At 41.9% G+C, this 19,648-nt stretch overlaps 1 protein-coding gene across 2 annotated transcripts in view; it reads right to left on the bottom strand.

The window, feature by feature from the left end:
• Positions 1 to 5,636: 5,636 nt before the first annotated feature.
• The window catches only part of LOC118122819 (alpha-1,6-mannosylglycoprotein 6-beta-N-acetylglucosaminyltransferase B), a 62,885-nt gene continuing 48,873 nt past the window's right edge, over positions 5,637 to 19,648 (bottom strand). Inside the window, exons 9-18 of one of the 2 annotated variants that reach the window (XM_035179694.2) lie at positions 17,914 to 18,045; positions 16,248 to 16,381; positions 15,094 to 15,224; positions 14,523 to 14,528; positions 13,059 to 13,214; positions 12,728 to 12,874; positions 12,030 to 12,146; positions 9,908 to 9,982; positions 7,142 to 7,413; positions 5,637 to 6,360 (exon numbers count right to left, since the gene is read on the bottom strand). In XM_035179694.2, coding sequence (XP_035035585.1) covers positions 6,162 to 6,360; positions 7,142 to 7,413; positions 9,908 to 9,982; positions 12,030 to 12,146; positions 12,728 to 12,874; positions 13,059 to 13,214; positions 14,523 to 14,528; positions 15,094 to 15,224; positions 16,248 to 16,381; positions 17,914 to 18,045 — 1,369 coding nt within the window. In that variant the 3' untranslated portion in view covers positions 5,637 to 6,161. The remainder of the gene's footprint in view (positions 6,361 to 7,141; positions 7,414 to 9,907; positions 9,983 to 12,029; positions 12,147 to 12,727; positions 12,875 to 13,058; positions 13,215 to 14,522; positions 14,529 to 15,093; positions 15,225 to 16,247; positions 16,382 to 17,913; positions 18,046 to 19,648) is intronic. The other variant, XM_035179695.2, reaches the window with a different exon arrangement.

Below are 19,648 nucleotides of genomic sequence, written 5' to 3'. Positions count from 1 at the left end.
GTAGCTGTGGCTGCCAGCTGGCACTGTGAGCCACGGACGAGGATGACTCAGTAACTGTGGAGTAGCCTCTTGACTTCTCATTATGCTCTACGCTGCCACCCAGGACGTCCATTACTGAAGAAATAAATGCAGATAGGTGTGTCTGTTTACTGCACTGCCTGGAGGACACAACTCTGTGAGCATGGGGCTGGAAAAAATAACAAATATGAACATGAACCCACATCAACAACAGTTTACCAGGACTCGTATAACTTACGCCTTCTGGCTGAAGGAAAACGTTGAACTTCGGTGGAAGCATCTCAGAATACTGATACAAAATGCATCACTACCCTGGAGAATGTATATAAAGATGATGGATCACACGTCTTCATTTCCTCCCACTGTCCAGAAATTAATCCAAACTATCCTGGATATGAGTCTGCACAGAAGGGATCAGGGGACGGAGCCACAGTCGTGAAGTCTCGCTGAAACGTAAACTTGACGAATCCCCATTTTTATTGCATCCAATAACTCATTTAATCCAAACTTTGAAATTAACACTTGAACATACATCATTGTGATAAAAGCTACAATGACAGAAACCATCCTTTGAGAAAAAGATTTGTTTGACTTATACTTTGACCATTAAATTTGGTCCATGTCCCATCCACAGCCAGCCACCAGGGGGCAAGCAAGATGCTTTGGCTTCACTTTTTGGGGAAACTGTCATTTATCTTTATAAACAATCTGTGCAAACCTTGCCACTTGTTCAATGCTTGGGGGAAAAAAAGGCTCTTTCACTTCGTTTCAGTTTTATCAAGAGTTAGATGAGGGGGGGCAAATCATTTGCAGTCTGGGCCCCCGAGGCTCTGGAACAAACTGCCTGAGGAGATCAGGTCAGCTGACTCAGTGAACTCTTTTAAGTCTCTTCTTAAAACGTACTTTTATCGGAGAGCCTTTCCTGTGTCTTAACTTTCTTTATAACTGTCTTTTCATTTATTTTATTGAGCATTTAAACACTAATTTATTTAAACCTCTAAACCTCTAAACCTCCTGTTTTACGACCTGTCTGTTTTTAACTTGCTGCCTTTGTAAATCACTTTGTAGCATGTGTTTTGAAATGTGCTCTATAAATAAAGATTATTATTATTACATTATTATAGACGAGAGGATAGATACCACTGCCACATCTGTCAGCAGCTGGTTATCTTAGTGTTGTTATCAGAGCATGTACGAGTGTGTGTCATAGTTCTTTTCTGGAGGCATTAGGCTGAAGAATCAAACAGAGATTTGATATTCACTCTTCTTGCTCTGCCTCCTCACTCCTACCTGCGACGCCTCCGGTTCAGTTGGCTTCACTGTGGCAGAGAGAGGCAGAGTCTTATCATCCGCCAGCAGAGCTCTCTTTAAGAGGTGAGCAATCCGTTACCTCAGGTGCTACATGCACATCAGATCCTGCAAAAACAGGCACACGCACCTCGAGCCGGGTTTCCATTCAGCTTATTCACTTTGTTAAATGCAGCGGACGCATTAGTTAGCTTCGCGTCGGCAGATCCATTCACATTTACCAAAGGGTCTGGTGGCCGTTTTCGATTTCTAAGGAGTGTTATTTATGTTCGTACAATAAAAGGCCTCTGGATGCATTAGACGTAGTCAGAGCAACAAAGTGTGTGACGTGTCGAATAAACCTTTACCCGATCTTGAAGGTAGTGAGGCAAATACATTATTTCTCATCAAGAAATGCTCTAAGTGCAGCTTGTTTGTTCTATTGTCCAGTTTGCGAAGAGCGGATCTAACAGCGCCCTCCACAGCGAGAGGAGCCATCTTGGTGATGCACTTTGAAGGGTTCTGGTCCGTCTCTCTTATGTTTTTATGTTTGCTTGTTGGTTTATCAGCAGGATTGTAAAAAAACTATCGAACTAATTTCCTTGAAATCTAGTTGAGGGGGAGGGAAATAAAAAGAAGATGAACCCACAGATAAACGGGCAGATCCAGGATTTTATTTTTCACTTTCTTTAACATGGCTGGATGAGGACATAGAAAAGGTTTTAATTAAACAAGCAGAGTTAAGAGTGAAAACATGAATAATTATATCTATTATCTATTGCTCTTTAAATTGTTCGTCATAATTTGATCCTTTAATTTTCTTATTATTAAAATTAATGCTTTGGAAAACACATGTGAATGTCACGGCAATAAAGCTTATTGAAATTTGAATTGCATTGAAAAGTAAAAAGACACATATATGAGCTATCAAACATTTTTATATAACCACATATCTGCAATAGCTGTCATGACACATTTTAAAGCTACAACATATATATGTCAAATGTGTAATTACCAACCTGCTGCACCAGAGTATATATACGTGTGTGTGTGTGTATATAAATAAAACGTGAAAAGGTCACTTAGACTGACTCATATTTCTTCCCCTCTGTAGGTCTCCATGACTCTGTGAAGCAGAGAGTGTTTTTTAGATTACATCCTATTATTATGGAGAGAGGTGTCTATACAGTATGCAGACGCAAGGAGCAGGACACAGAGTCATTATGTGTGATGCATTTATCACTGTGGGAGGCAGCGAGAGCAGAAGGAAGCTCGACTCCACTGTATCGCCAACGATAAAGAGACATCGCCTCCTCACGGAAGAGATAAGGTGAGGACTGAGATTTTAAAAAAGAGTCAGAAACAGGAGCAATAATGTGGATGAACTGGGGAAAAAAGTGAGCAAGAGGAAAAAGGTTATTGGTGAGAAGGTGAGAAGAATGAAAGAATGTAAAGCCATTAATCCTGGTCTGTGTGACCTCTCTCTTTGGAAAAGTTGGTCCTGACATACCATGAATCAAAGTGTGTCACGGTGAAGAAAACACACTTTCACACAGCTGTGAGACTCACTTCTCAACCATCACAGACACAAGGGTACTGTGTAAAGGATTTTTCGACCATTGTGCAACATAAAGTCTGACTTGGGTACGAAACATTTATGAATTCAGACAAGTAGACAATTTAGAAATTAAAAACCAAAGGTAACCACAGCAGCAATTCAAAGTTGGTCTGTAATCGGATGGATGTCAACAAAACAAACAAAAACAAATAACGACAATCTGTCAGTCTGATTAAAACATTTCATATGCGTCTCCTTTATAAACTTTCTATAAAGATAAAGAAGCTTCATTTTTGATTAGTGGGAAGAAGTGGAGACGCGTCGTCCATCTTTAAATTCAGTCTCTGGTCCACTCCATCGCCATGAAGAAAAAACGTCTTCTGGCATTTGTTAACACTGTAATTATTCGTTTTAGTGCTTGAAAATGAATTTACTTTGTTCCTTTGCATTTGAGTGCACAATATCAGGCACAAGGGGAAGTATATGTTGAAAGTTAGTCTGACATGATTTGGTTAAGATGATGTTTCATAGGCCTGATGACTGACAGTTGGTTCGCAGGTTCAGCTAAAGACTGGTTAGTAAATATAATATCTCTCTGGTTTATGCTGGTGAACTGCCAGAGACGGGAAACAGTGCAACCTTTAAGTGTTGCAGAGCAGAAAGGGGAGTGAGCTCTTTTCTCTGTGTGTGGCTGAAAAGGAAAAGGCTCCAGACGCGGATGTGAAGCTTTAGCCAAGAAACGTATCATTGGAGAAAACTCAGGCAATGTATGCATTATTATTTTTTCAGAGGCTTTGCTCAAGACCTGAATCCTCAACATAAAAGCTCGGACGGACACAAAGCCTGTGTGACTTCTGCCACCACACACACACAGTCGTTTTCCCTTTGGTTTCTCACAATGGAGAGAAAGTTTAATATTACTTCAGAGATTATAAAGTGGAAGAGAGAAACGTGCATATTGTGAAATGGACTTTTCTATCAGTCAAAGAGACGCTCGCGCCGTCATTTAATGAAAACGGGCAAATTCCAACTCTGTCCCACGGAGGACGTCTCATTAAAATCTTCTTATCTTAGCGGCGGGTTTCAGCTTCAGTGGAGCAGCAGCTCCCATAATAATGACTTTAGCGACATCGCAGCATTTATGTGCATATTACAATATCCATCTGTACAGGTAATTTAAAATAAATCAATAAAGTCAGAGAATTTACTTAATACAATTTGTAAATTAAATATATAGTCACTTTATAATAGTCTGGTTCATTTTCTGTTTTGTCAAAAGCCACAGTTATGCATGGGTGGTATCATGTTGATCATAATTTCATACATTGCACTGGGGTATATGTCTGATATCAATTACACAGTCACGTCTTGTTTGGATTAAATTGAATCGACTGAAGCTAATAAATGTCGCTAGCAGTGCAAAATGACCACATGTCACTTCTATCTCCAAATAATTTGGCAATAGTTATTCTACCTCATGCAACCTACAGCATAAATACTCCAAGTTATGGTGTAATGTTTTTTGTACCAACACTGTACCAGGACAGTACAGACCATTATGTATATGTGGGTATTACTGAGGATGTAACAGGTTCTACAAAGAACTAACCTCGAAATTATTCAAAGTTTTACCCGAGTTCCTTTGGATACAGTTTAGAAGGAGAAGAACACCAACATCAAAATGTAAACATTCATCACCTGTTTATTCACAATGTTTTTGCATGTCCCCATTTAACCAAATTTGCTGCAGCACATCCAGGTTCAAAAATGATATTCAAATGTTAGTTCGGAAGAAAAATGAAAAAAGCAAAAGTGTGTTATGCGCTTGTACGAGAGATTGTAAGAGTTTATTATTTGGGATATTTTACTTTTGTTTTGTTTATCCGACCCTGTAAATTACTTTTCTATCGACATAATAATCTGTTATCTGTTATTTTCCCATCACTCAGTGTTCAAAATGTAGAATTGAACGCAGAGTTTGTGGCTGTGCTGCCCAGCTTGTTTCACCAGGCTGCACCTTGAGCAAGTCCTGAATACAACTTTGAAAAATGTAAACTGAATATTAGCTCAATGTGGAAGTTTGTTGTGATTACAATCATTTTACAGGCAAGTTAATAGTTAATTAAGTGTCTTTAAAAAAAATCACATACACGTGTTTGTTTTCATAGAAATAATGGGATCAATATATCGTAGTTGGTAAGAGAGGGTCTGAGTGGACCATTATTAAATGTGGAAACAATCCGACTGGCTCATAATCACGTTGCAGATCTTGGCGTTGGACCAGGACTGTTTTTGGCCAGAATCCCAACGTTAACACCGGACCAATGTTGGCTGGGATATCTTACATGAGGAGAATGTGAACCTGCGAAACCTCCTGCCAGTATTAATAGGAACACAGCAACAAATAATTTTACAAGTCGAGGGAGCTGTGTTCAGAGTCGCTCTGCAGCTCATCTCTGTGTAGAAGGTCAAAGCCTGTTTCTGTAATTTAAAAAAAAAGTTTGCTATTCAAGAAAATATCTTGCAATCTAGCAATATGCAGTAATCAACCCAAACACTATTGTCATCTCATATCCATAAATTGCTTTACACTCTAATGAGGCCGAGGCAGCGTCGTATGAATACAAATCAGTCCAAGAGAAATAGCTTCAATATTATCCTGCATTTGTGAAATTGACCATAAAAGATTAATGATGTCTGACACTTTGAGTCGTACTTTTTTCAAATGCAATGAATTATAATAATTTCCACCCGTGACAACACATTTCCCCTTTCCTCTATTTTATTAAACAACACTTGTTGTAATGTACAAATCTATTCATTACAGGACATGTAAAATAGTACATCTCAGCACGGTGTAAATGGCTTTGGGTGCATCGTGTACAAATATCCAAACTCTACTATGACACTGCAGGTTTTCACACGACACGGAGCAGACACACTCGTGATATTCAAGCATTTGGCAACTTTTTTTTTTGTCGTAATCAAAGCTTCCCTTTTGATTGCTCATGATTTCTTTTACTAATCTAACCCGATCCTTCGAAAGACACACTTCATCGTGACTTTTTGCGGTGACTGCTTCGAACCCACCAAAGTACAATCATGCATTTCCCTGAGAGGTTGATACCACTTCACCTACTTTGGCAGCCGGTCCCATAGGTCAGAGGTAAGGAAGTAGATTCATTACAGCTTTTTAAAACCACACACTCTGGTGGTCAGAGACAGCGTCCTGGGACAGCCTGCTGGGTCTCGCCAGGAGTTAGAAAGGCGTCTCCGTCCAATGCTCCTCCTCCTCTGGTCATAGGCAGTCCCTGCACAGCGCCACCTGGCCGATGCGATAGTCCCTACAGGGGCACAGGCGCTGGTATTTGGCACCAGAGCCGGCGCAGCTGAACAGCAGCGGGTCCTGCTGCAGCCCACATTCAGCGTGCTCCGCTGAGAAGGCCGGGAAGAGGTGGTTCACCTCCGACTCCAGTGCCTCACACTGGAAATCCAGCCTGGACACAGAGACAGACGAGAAAGGACGCGATGTCACATTTATTGTTTTCATGTTTAAAGGGTGTTAATTGTTATTCCATCAACACAACACACTGCTATGTTTAATATGCATGTTAGCAGGAGTCCCAGAGGGCGGCAGGGAGTATTCTGCTAATATATTTAACATTTATGGTACAGTGTTGCCTCTAAGACCTCAAGGGAAATATTACAGGGAAAAGAGTGAGCTGGTGTTTTCTACTTTTGAAATTGGAGGTGCAAATGAAACATGACACTGTGAGGAGGGAACATTAGTTAAATTTATGACTTGCAGGGCGAACTCCTAGAGATGCAAATTTTTAAAACTGTCCTAACAAGAAAATAATCTGTAGTGTGAACTGTGCTTTTGGAAAAGTGGTTTTAATGTATTTTTAAAAAGGCCAACTTGTATAGTCAGAGTATAAAGTTGATATTTCAGAATGAATCCTCACATTCAAACACTGGATATGTGACATGTATTGAGATAAACAATATCTGCATCTTCCAAATGCACAAAGCTGTGTTTGTCATGTAAGAATTATAAAAAAACATGGTGTTTAATCACCACTTCTCTGTTTTTACGACCCTACTGATACTCGCTGATGATTTCCAGTTTTGTCACATTAACAAATAAAAACTAGACATGGCTATTTTGTGATGATAATATTTTTCTGTAGCCGTTATGTCAGTAGGAGTAAAGGATGACATAAAAATGTTAATGTGCACAGTCATTTAGCAAATTATCCAAATGGAGAAACATCTTACGCGCTGAAGGCCTCCTTAATGTTGATGAAACGATACAAGGCGGGTTCACAGATTAGTCCTGCGCTCTGACACGCCTGAACACATGACTGGCCCTCCAGCGACGCCAGAAGTCGCAGCGCACTGAGGGGGGGCCAGGATGCGTAGGAGCTGGAGTTGGAGGCCCAGGTCAGGAAGCTGGAGTTGGGCAGGAGGGTGAAGGGGCTGGGGGGGCCGCCCAGCCACGTCCTCGATGAGTTCCCCGGAGGGAACGGAGCTTCAGGTGAACAAAAGTCCTGCAGGTGATAAAAGATAAAATGGCCCATATCAGTTATAACTTAAGTGTCATTTCATGGCTGAGGTCAAATCAGCACCGCGCTCCGATACAGAGCCGCGACAGATACACACACACAGTCTCTGGGCAGCTGATACAGGAAATAATGAAGGAACTGTTACAGCACAGAGGTGCTTATCAGAACTGACAAGTCCTCTCGACAATCTTCCAGGACAAAAATGATATGAATGCAGTTAGGCCGCCCAATAATAAATGATGTTTGGAGGCAAAATTAGGCTCTGGTGAAAGCCCAGATTAGATTCCCCCTCCAGCTGGAGCTATTCATAAGAGCCAGGTAATAACATTTCTCTGACTTGTCCCTCTGGCCTCCAGACCCGTTTATTAAACAGGCTCCTAGTGCCCGCAGGCAATAACCAGGCTTCCAATCTCTCCATCACCTCCACTTCTCAACAGAGATCTCACACACACACACACACACACAGGCAAACACACACGCATGCACACACACACAGACACACAGCTCATCAAGAAAACACGATATGAACAGCATGGAGGTGTGGAGATGTCGCTATTTGTAAATGTATCATTTTCAATATTCTTTATCTTTGCTTTTGTATTGGATTTGAATGTGAGGTTTGATTTTTTAAAAATCTCTATGAGTTCATATCATTGTCACTGTTGACAGGTTTCACCTTTTTGACCATTGAACCATATCATAACTTCTGATGAGTCAATCTTTCAGAAAATGTCAATTTCTGATCAGAGGGGAAATTAAAAAAAAGGCTAAGTGTAATAAGATCATCACAGTGAAACTGGATGGAGGTGAGAGGGCGTCACAGAGCGAGGATGAGAGATTCTGTCGCCAAGTAGAAAAACGGGGATGTGACATGTGAGCGACTTGTGAAGTTGGACACAAAATTGGAAAAGTCTGAGATGGGGAAAGAGAAGGTTACGGAATAGTGGAAGGAAATAAAGGCAGAGGAGTCTGATTGGGAGTCTGACCTTGTACACGCTGGGCGGTCAGTCACAGTCACAGTCAGACACGGGAGGCTGAGTGTGTGTGTTTTTGTGTGTGTGTGTTTCTGACAGCAGGGGACAGATTGTGTCAGAGCAGAGGCTATAACACATTTCCTCTGCCAGACACTATAGCAACCATCACAACATGGTGGATGTGCAAAAGGATGACAACATCTGTACAAATATATATTTACAAGTGTGTGTATACAACACAATATTTGTATTCTCTGTCTGCTTGGAGCATCATTTGGAAATTTGAGTCTATGTGATAATCTATTACAGTTGCAGCTGACACCTGCAAAGGTTTTATTGCAAAGGCGTAAACATTGAGGCAAAGCAGCCACAAAATCCCCAAAAGGAAACTCTCTCAATAGAAGTTGAATTTATTAGTCTAACTGAATGTGAATACTTTCATTGAAAAGTTCGATGCTCATATTCAGGTGCATAATTTCAATTTGGGTTATTACTTGAAAAGGTTGAAATCAAACATCACTTTTCAGCCTCTGTTGGAAATGTTTGGTTTAAGCCCCACCTCCTGATAAAGCCCAGTGTGCTCTGATTGGCCACTGACCCCTCTGTTAGATGGATAACTGTTTTGAATGCATGTAGGATATGTTGAACTATACGCTCCAGCATTACCTGGCTTTGTTAGCGGGCCGTGCCAGACTGGTCATTGGGCACGCATTCTGCAAATGTGTCATGTGACATGATTCTACCCCGGATATATTGGCCGGCTTTGGGCTTTTTAACTGTACAGACCTTTTACATAGGGTCCACAAGTACCTATATAACACAAGAGGAAAGAGAAGCATCACATGTCTCCTTTGAGGACAGAAGAGTGTTTGCAAATGTGAGAATCCAAGAGCTGTTTTAGTTTTTAAGCTATCATCTGTCATTTATATGCACAGGATGTCTTGAAATCAGTGAAAAGTTGAATTGAAATACCTGCAAAAGGCTGAAATGAACAGAATCATAAATGCAATGCTTCAAGGTCGGGCAGGACGAGTTGTGGTTGGAAGTTTATTCAGTCATCTTGGACATTCAAATGTCCAGCAGAAAATAATTTTTCTGAACTGTACTTTTTCTGAGGCAGAATTTGTATCTTTAAAAGAAAAAAAACTAGAATTTGTTGCAGAGGTTTTAATTTATTCTGAGCTTCCTGAAATCAACACAGGGTCAAAATTTCAAAAGAAGCAGGTAAACAACATAGAGGAAAATGATTTGAACTCAGCTACAAGTAGTAGTGATAACATATTCAATGCAAACTATCACCAACTGCTAACACAATTGAAAGTTGAGGTCAGTAGGTGTAGTAATGCACTACCATTTGCAACCAATAAGAGTAGAGACACAATCTGCAGCTTAAATTTGATTAACAAATCATTCGACGTCATATCGTACAAATGACGCCATGATGATGTTATCCTCGCTACTGATTTTAATTTTTGACTTTGACAAATTCTCGTTTCAACACCCACCTGCTTCTGAATGTAGGCATGGACTCTCTCAAGCATCCCCTCACAGGTGTATTCGTACGGCAGGAACGGCTCCACCTGCAGACACAGATGTCCACACAGATGAAGACACAGCGGGAGGGAGGGAGAGTCCACAGAACCAAGTCATTGTAATTACAGGAACCCAGAATCTGACAGTTAATCAAAGTTGACATATTCATTAGTGTAATTGTGAAAGGCTTATATCATGCCACAAGCCTCACATTAAAATCAATGACCTAATACATCACACGGGACAGCTTTGAAAATTGATTTCATTATTTTTAGTGAGGACTACATCAATATGTCAACAATGGAGAAAGCTGACGGCGGACCACAGGTCGTCCTGGGGTTTTGGTGCATTCTGGGTCTGGCTAACGGTTTCGGCCATTAAGACCCGTCACTCACCCACCGTCTGATTTTTAATATCACACAGTGGATTCAAATCCTGAGAAAAACCCTGATCGATCGCTCGCTCTGCTCTTTCTGGTGTTTTATACCAACAGCCTCGTGACAAATACGAGAACACGGCAGAGGCAGGAGGAAACCCGACTCTCTGGTGGTACAGGTTGATGTCTCAGGAGACAAATTAACAATAATAAGTGAATTTTAAACCTATGGTGTTTTGACGCCATCAGTAACTATGAAACGTAGCAGGACAGGAAACATTCAGTCAGGATCCCTGCAGCAGAATCCCCCCTGAATGTCTCCCACGGTAGCTGAAGTGAGATCTCCTTGTTTACCATCAGGCCACTAAAGCATTCAGGCTTTTAAACTGATAAATGGTCCCTTTTAGTGTTGTGTTCCTTTTAGCATTCCCTTATTACTTTATTTCATCTGAGTTTAATGAAATGTATCTGGCACTTCATCAGCTATTCTGCAATGCAATTTGCCTTTCGGGCATCTTCATATAATAGAATCCGAGAGTGGGAGAGAGAAAAAAAGCCTCATAGGCGGTGATTTGAATGCAGCGGTGGAAAACATTTTTAAAGTGACTGCGCAATTCATACACCTAAACTGACTGTATTGCTCGGCCACCGAAAAAATATGTGAGTGACGTTCATGATTTCATGTCATCGGTGATGTCGGGAGCAGCCAAGTCCAGGAAGAGACACAAAAAGAGCAGTGGGTGAGTAGTTAGGTGTTAAAAATAAAAACACACAATACAGGGTAATACATAAGATGTGTAAGAACACAGGCAGAAAACACCTTGGTTTAGAAATATAGAAAATTAACGATTAATCCATCAACTGTGATTTAATGTTGATCATACATTTCTTTCAAGGTGTTGCTGGTTGCCAGAATATATTTAGACAGAACCAGGTCAGCATGTCCTTCTGCTTCAGTTCTTTATGCTAAGCTAAGCTCAAATCCACTGAACCCACATATCACCCAACTCCAGTTGAAATAGTAAATATCTCCCAAAATGTCCCTTTTCCTATTAAAATCCTTCCATGAATCAAATACACATGAACTCAGCAGGTACGCTCGTCAAGATCATAGAAAATGAAAGCTTCCTCCTTCTATTTGATTCAAATGTAAGTTGAAACTTGCTCAGCCTGTTTGATCCGTATTGTATTTCCTCTACACACCAAGTATCTCAGCAGTGCTGCAGCTCGTACTTCATTTTATTTCTATCAGCAGGAAACACAAGGTCTATTTAACACACCTGGCAGATAGAGGCGAGAGCGTTGGCTGCGGCGCCGCGTTGTTCCGGTGACAGATTGAACGCAGCGTGATCGATTAATACGATCATCTGCAGACAGCGCTCACCGACTGGCCTCTGGAACGCTGCCACGTAAAAACCCAGGTGCGGGCATAGTTTACCTCCTGAGCTGCTCGATATCTCAAGCAATTAGCAGTGCAGAGAGCGGAGAGGGCGCCAGCTAAGCATTTTCCTCTGGATGCCGTGCTTAAGAGCTCTATTAACGGCTGAGGGCTTCAAAAGTAGGTCGGACCGCGTGAAGTGTGAATCTAAAGAGCGAATTATGCTCTCACCCATCTTATTATGCAGAAGTGTAAAGCGAACTGTGGTATAGAAGGATATTATTTTGTAGAATGGGTTGTGCCGAGTTTGGAGGACAAACATTAAAAAAAGTTGCCGTACGTCGCTGTTCATGATCTCACGAATGGTTGCATCAAACTCTTCGGTGTTATTGAAGTCGACAGTGATGACGTGCGGCCGGCCGATGTACTGCTCTGCGTAGGGATGCTGAGAGGACACCTGAGGGAGGCACAAACGGGAAATATTCACCGTCACAACAACTTGACAGCAACTTGAGTCAAGACCAAATACTAAATGTGTTGGGTGCTTGTTTGAAATGAATCTGCTGGCAGAAAATAAACTAGTGCATTCTGTAATAATGTGGTTAACCTTCCCACATTAGGTTTCAGGTTTATTTGTCATATGTAAGTTAACACAGGGTCAAAAGTACAATGAAAAGTGTTGGACGAGAAGGAGACGTCAGCTCAGAAGTGCAATTAGACCAATACTTGTTTTTTAATAAAACAAAGTAAAATATGTAAATATAAAAGTAAAATACAACACTGTAAAACTATACACATTCGAGGATGCAAGTGTAACATTTGAGGAATTCCACATTTTCCAGAGTGAGTGAGCAAAACAGTGCAAACAGGCAGATAAACAGATGTGCAGAGGACTATTGGACGTGAACTGACTCTGAGATTAGAAGCCTGATGATAAAAGCTGTTCTTGAGTCTGGTACTGCGTGCAGCCCTGCTCCATTACACATTTTAAAGTGCTCACCATTCCTATGGTTAAGATTATAAGATGAGTGGATGTACCTTCCTGGAGGTGGGCTTCCCTCTGAAGAAGTCGTGATTGAGGGAGCTGTGGGGGGGATTAAATTTGGGCTGCAGGAAGATGCAGCCATTGGCGATGGCTTCCAGGGGGGCGGGACCTTCGTATGGAAAACCAAATCCAATGAAAAGCTTGACAGGAAAAAAAAAAGGAGGAGGAGATCATGAGCATGAACACTGAGCTGCTCATATCCAGGTCAACACTTGCACGAGGCTTATTCCAACTCTTCAAAAGACTCTTCATTATGAAGCAGAAATGTTATATGCAAACACTTAGTATTTTCTGAGCCCATGAAAGCGTCAGTGATGATCCCACCTTGGCCTTTCTGAGGAGCTGCTGTAGCTCCTGCTGAGGCAGCAGACCGTGGTTCTTCACAAAAGCCGGCACCTCTGGTGGTCGCTGTGTCTCGTAGTAAACCGTCCCATGGATCTCCATGTAGCGGTGCAGAATGGCCAGGAACTTTTCCTTTCCCTTAAGAGACACACAGGAGAAAAGGAGTTAAACAGGCACTGCACAGTAACTAATTCATCACTGCCAGCACTGGTACAAAGGAGGAATTCTAATTATTCAGCCCAACAATTCACTATCGGTTAGTTTGCCAAGGTTTTCAAGACTGTTCCCCTCAATTCACTTTTTGACTTGTCACTGGGTAAAGATATTTGATTTCTTTGTCGCACTGTTAGGTGGCTAATGTAGTTTTGAAATCTCACATATCGACGTACAGATGTTTATTATTACTAAGTCAATTCGTCCATACATCTGTTAAAGATGTGTTGTAAAATTGTACTAACCTTTGTTTAAAGGTGTTTAAAGTAAGTTTCTTTACCACCAAACATGGTTTCTTGCCAAGAACATGTAGTAGTGATGGTTGCTTATCAATTAGCCATCGTACAGCAACGTAATAGCAAAAACCTACAGCCCCTTGTTTTTGACACAATGTCCCTGACTCCTCCTAAACCACCAACACAACTTTGACCGGTTCAACTGATTCATCAGAATTTCACACAACCTCTTTAGAGAGAGCGAAGCAGAGAAGCCCAGAGGTGGCGTCGGGGCAAGAGAATCACTTTGACCGGAGCTTAAGTTGTCAATGGAAATGAGGCGAGCAGATCTAATGAGCTGAGGCTGCTCTTGTTGCCGCTAACATCATCATCTTACTAACTGGTCACCGTCCAGCACCTGCATGTGAAGTTATAATAAAAGAATTAAATCAATGCAGCCTCCATCTGCTGTGTTTTCATGTGGAGACAATTAGCTCGAGTCATTTCACTGAGGTTGTTCATCTCTAAAATTGTTTCTTGGGGATTTTATTAATTATTTACTAAGCTGATGTCTTTAAGGCATAAAGCATTAACAAATGTCATCTGACTGTTACTCCTCATTTTTCATCTTGGGCCATTTTAATGTCTCCGAGCAACGTGTAGATTAAATCACACTTTCTCTTACTCAAAGTAATTGTAAAATCTTTTTACGGGAACCAGTCTTGCATTAATGTAAATTGTATTTAAATATAATTATTACCATAGAAAAATGGAAGTCTGACAAATCTTCTTAACGTCATCCCATCATTAATTTAAAACTTAATTTACATGACTTCAATGGGTAATTCTTTTTAGTAGCAGATAGAAACGGTGGAAACTTAAGCTCCTATGTATAAATTCATTTCCACAAACTTAAGTGGAACATAATTTTTAGGGCAAGGAAATTCTAGGAACAGTCCTGGTCTGAGTTTTGGTGTTTGGAGAATTGATAATGTCAATGAAAAGCAGGCGTACTTACTTGAAGCTGTGTGGATTATAGGGGGGGCAGAAATAGAGGAAAAGAGAAAGTAACATGAAGTATTAGTCGTAGAAGAGGCTGGTCTCAAGGCGGGGGGTTGTCGACGACTGGATTTCACATGGCAAAGTTTCAGACGTGCAAACATTACATCGAAGCTCAGGTTGTCCCGAGAAAACAGGGCAGCTGAGGCGGTGTGGGAACAAAGCTGTAGACGGAGGCAAACCTTGGGAGCCTGCAGCTCACTTCAAAGTTTAAGAGCGAGAGAGAAAACTTGCTCTCGTAGCTCGGAGGGAAGATTTACTCCAAACAAAAGCAATCGTTCCTCTACCATCACACACAGGATGGATTCCTCAGGGAGTTTTTGGAAAGTGTAATATCCAGTGGGTGTTTCACAGCCGAATTTGTGATATTCAAAGGTTCTGCAAACGCTGCTTTTATCACATTCAAAGCACTTTTCTACAGCGTCGATAAAGATCTATAGAGGTAAAGCCATGGAAAAATGCAAACATGTTATGAACCCACAAACATGCTACATAAACAGATGTTGCAGGGGTTACTGTGTGATACCGACCTTCCACATGCTGGTCTCTTTACCATACACGACAGCCATATTGTTAACCTTGTTCCTCTGGATGTTCGGTCGGTCCGTCTCATTCAGCTCCTCGGCCACAAAACCCATAAAAGAGTTGTCTGGAGTGTGCGCTGCCAAGGACAAACAGAGCAATTGGCAACACAGCGTTACAGGTCCAATTTCATGTCGGAAAAAACAAGAAAAAAAAAACTGATTAAACTCAGGTGGCTGTTGTTGGAGACACAGAGCGCTGTGCATGGAGAGAATACTGAACAAAGAGGAGGGCGATGGAAATCTTGCGATGCTGAATTTATAACTTCCTCCTCTTGTGCATTTCACCCCATTTTCATAGCATCTAACAAATAATATTTAATACATTTACCGACTACTTAAAATGACGGAAACCATCTTTCAGAAAAATGTGTATGTGACGTGTTTTTGGACTTTCCACAATTGTGATGTTGAGAAATTTGAAGTTTAAACTTTAACTTTATCAGTAATCTACATACTAACTGAAAACCCACAACCAAAAAGGAACAGAACAAAACAACAAAAACAACACATCCAACAAACAAGCTAAATATATGATCAACGTTAATATGTTAAAAATAAATAAACGTATATATACCTCATATAGAATCATAATAATACACAATGTCAGGGAGCTGTCAAGTGAGACGGCCAAAGTAACCGTTTTCTTTTCCCGGTCAATTTTCTAACCTGAGATGAAAGATGACATCTCTGTGTTGTGCTTTGTGATGACAGGAAGCGGTTTGGAAACTGCAGAGGCTGTCGCTTCATTAATTGTAGACAAGTACAAACGGCTGAAGTTTCATCAATTTCATCAATTGTGCGGTGAATGTGCTCGTGCTGGTGTGTGTAAGGCCGCTGGTGCTTGGCCACAGTCGGCGGGTTTAAGCATCTGTGCAGGCACAGCTGTTTCTGAACGAGTTCTGTGGCGTGTTTGTGCCCCAAAGCCTCGTCTGTGACGGCCTGAGGACTCGGTGCAATCTGTTCGCTCTCAGTCACACGGATGCACACATTCCTTCACTGCACACACATCAGAGCTCAAGTCACCTCGTACAATCATAGGTGAGAATTAAAAATGTGCAGCCTCACTCCCGGAAAGAGAGAAAAAATCAAAGTGGACATACGGAACATGGTCATGTACTGCTGGCCGCGGAGGTTCCAGTAGCCCCAGTTGGTCCTGTAGCCGTGCTGTGTGGCGTACTCCTCGTGGTTGTAAGCGGGCTCGGTGCCGAAGGTGTCGATCACTCGCACGTGGCACCTGGAGGACAAAATAAGAAAGAGGCCGAGCTGAAATTAGAACAAAGTGGTCTCGTGCTTTGAAATCCAAAAGTCTCCGCTGAATTAGAAGAGCAAAAAAAGTAAAAAAATAATCCCATTAGTTTGCTTTATGTCACCAAAGGTAGCACATCCACGCACAATAACAACAATTATACATATTAACATGCTCAGACGGTTAGATCATGAAATATATATATCCTCATTTTGAGTTATGGGGGATGATGTCAGAGCTATAACAGTATCTTGTTGTCACAGTGGTTTGTAAAACTGTCAGTGGTGATAGATCCATGTGCTGTGCCGGACTCCCCTCACTGAGCAGCTCTGACTCGGGCCTCAAGGTGAGACGAGCCAGGTTTTAAATCACAGCCTTGTTTCACAGCCGCTGGAACAGAGCATGACACCACCTGAGCTGCAAGTGCGTCAAACAACATGAATAAATGTTGAACTCTCTCTTGGATAAACTGGAAAATGCTTGAAAGTTCGTCAGATATCAAGGCAACGCTCCAACGGGGGATTAGATAACACTGCTTCCACTGCATCGACATTAGAGGATCTCAAAAAGAAACTTCTTCACTTGACCAGTTTGAGAGAATTCGTAAAGAAAATTCCGCTGCAGTGAACATTAACACAAGCGAAGTCACAAAATCCATCGATGTAATCCAATCTGAGAAGATTTATCAACGCCCTGCATCTTTAATCAGTATCAGGGCAGAGCTGGAAATGAAAGTCTGTCACTCTTTGACAGCTGAGGAGCGTCGCTCGATCAGTTGACATTCGACTCACACTGACTGGAATCAGCGGAGGATTTCCCCTCTGCCCTGCCGTGGGGAGCGTTTTAGAGAATTAAAGAATCAGGATGAATTATTGTGAACGTGCCGGCTGCTCAGTTATTTACCAAATGTAGCATCCTCCTCTTCTTCTTATGCGTTGGAATTAAAATGAAGGATGCAAGCTGCGATACAGCTGCACCCTATAATCTAAAAACTGTGATGATTATCATTATCTTCGCATTACTGTTATTCTTCTCTTTTTCATGAATCTATTTTCCTCTGCAGGGATGCACGAGTGCATTAAAAGATGTTTGCATAGTTTTTGCCTTTTTTGGATAAAATAAAGTTTGCACACTGTGAAAGCCAAGATGGAACAAAATCATTTTACCAACCAGTAACTGTCTATAATTATAAGAGATCAGAGCCTCCAGCTCAGTTAACTTTCTCTATTTGATGCAAATAAACAGGAACTGACATGAGGTCAAACATCTGCTCCTGGTTCACTGATCAGTGTGTAAAGAAGCCAAATTAAATTCCTCCGAAAGGGAGACCTTGAGGGAGAGAGAGAGTTGGTGGCCCGGTGACCACCAGCCTGTAACGCCTGCAGGTCAATGAGCCAATGCTGATGCATCTCATCAGAAACACAAATATTGATAAAGCAGAATGGACACAACAAAGAAACAGAATTTGGTAAACAAACAGAAAAAAACTATTTATAACGAGACAAGAGAAAAGGACTGACTTTTGCTTCCTCAGTGACAGACCCAAGTGCTGCTTCATTTGCTGCAGGCCGTGATAGTCGGTGTAGATGAGGTCAAAGGGCAGAGGTCCTGTCAGGGGGCAGCTTCCTCGTCCTGGGGGGACACCCAAAAACCTGCACACACACACAGGTCAGACATGATACATGAAAATACAGCATAATCAGAAAGAAGAGAGTCATAAATCCATCCATGATCTAGAGCAGAGCTGGAGCCAATTAACGCTGACATTGGGTGAGAGGCGGGGTTCAGCCTGGACAGGTGGCCAGAGTAGCACAGGGCCAAACATGTAGAGACAAACAAGCACCGTCTCTAATTAACCCATAACCCCAATCTGCATGTCTTTGGACTGTGGGAGGAAGCCAGAGACTGACAGACACTGGGAGAAAATGCGAGCTCCACACAGAAAGGACTGCACCACTGTGAAGAGAGAAGAGAGGAAGAATGCAGATAGAAAACAAGAAGAAAAAGAAAATGTCACTCTCTGGAAGAGTTTGTGGAATCGTCTCAGCAGGAGAATGAATGTTTGCAAGGAAATCTTACACAAAGACTAAAACTACTGTAAAATACTTCCCCTCCGTCACAATGCAAACAGCGGATCGGCAGAGGAATTGATTTCAAAGGGGACGGCTCCTGTGCAATCCCTCTGAAGTGTGTGAGAGGGTGCACGTATGAATCGAGGACGATTTGGAGAGCGAGGGAGCAGAAGACAGGGAGAATGAAAGCACCCAATCGCATCGTGAGGCATCTCAGCGGCCGCAGCGAGACGACAGCGGAGCCATTCAACCACGCAACCCAGGATTCAACGCTACCAGGCAGCGAAGCCTCACGCTGAGGAGTCGCTCGTTCATTTAACCACACGTCTCTCAGATGCAGAGCGACTTGTGGCTGCTTTCAGGATGTATTTCTGCAGAATCTGCCCCTGTCATCACACTGTCCAAGCACTTGCACCACATAACACTGCTTCGAGGGAAAAACACAATGGTGCTTTCTTTCCTGCTCTGGAGCGTTGTTGGCTCTTTTTTAGAGAATGATAATAAACAACTAACTGAATGAGGGAAGCTCTGATTAAAACAAGGCTGCGGTGCACTGTATATTAAACAAGCTTTTATATTGCTGTGCACATTGTGCCCTGCATCTTGCTCACAGGGCACACGCGACAGTTTTATTCTTTGTGTATTTATTGCATAGATTCAATTTCTGAGGATGCAAGTCAAAGCCTGAATTTAGTTCCCTGTTTGCTTGGCTATGTTCCGTGCAGTGAACCCGGTCCGGCTTGATCAGTCTCGATATCGACTGCTGCCTGAATAACAATAATCTCACAAGAGCAGTTATAAAACAGCGCTTTGTCCCCCCCCCCCGCCAAAAAAAAAAAACTAAACACAAAAGCGATAAGAGGAAATGCAAATGTGTTGTCGGCTATGACAAAGTACGGTGAGGCTTCAGCGTGCTTTGCTTTTAGCCGGGATCAAGGTAGCACTTTGTTTGTGAAAAGCACAATCAAGCGTGTCTGTTTTCATTCCAAGGGAAGGAAGTGCTTTGTCAAACTTCAGCGGTTATTAAAAGCCGCGCGGCTCAGCAGAGGAAGTGTAAGTGGATGTGCAGCCGTGTAAAATACGATGAGCGCTGCATGTACTTTGCTGTGCGTCAAGATAACGTGACGTGGAACATTTTGAAACAGATTCTAGTACAGACCATTTTCTAAGTTTAGTTTTGACA

This window comes from Hippoglossus stenolepis, chromosome 16, assembly GCF_022539355.2.
Source record: "Hippoglossus stenolepis isolate QCI-W04-F060 chromosome 16, HSTE1.2, whole genome shotgun sequence".
Taxonomy (NCBI): Eukaryota; Metazoa; Chordata; class Actinopteri; order Pleuronectiformes; family Pleuronectidae; genus Hippoglossus; species Hippoglossus stenolepis.
This window is presented reverse-complemented; position numbering and strand designations above follow the sequence as displayed.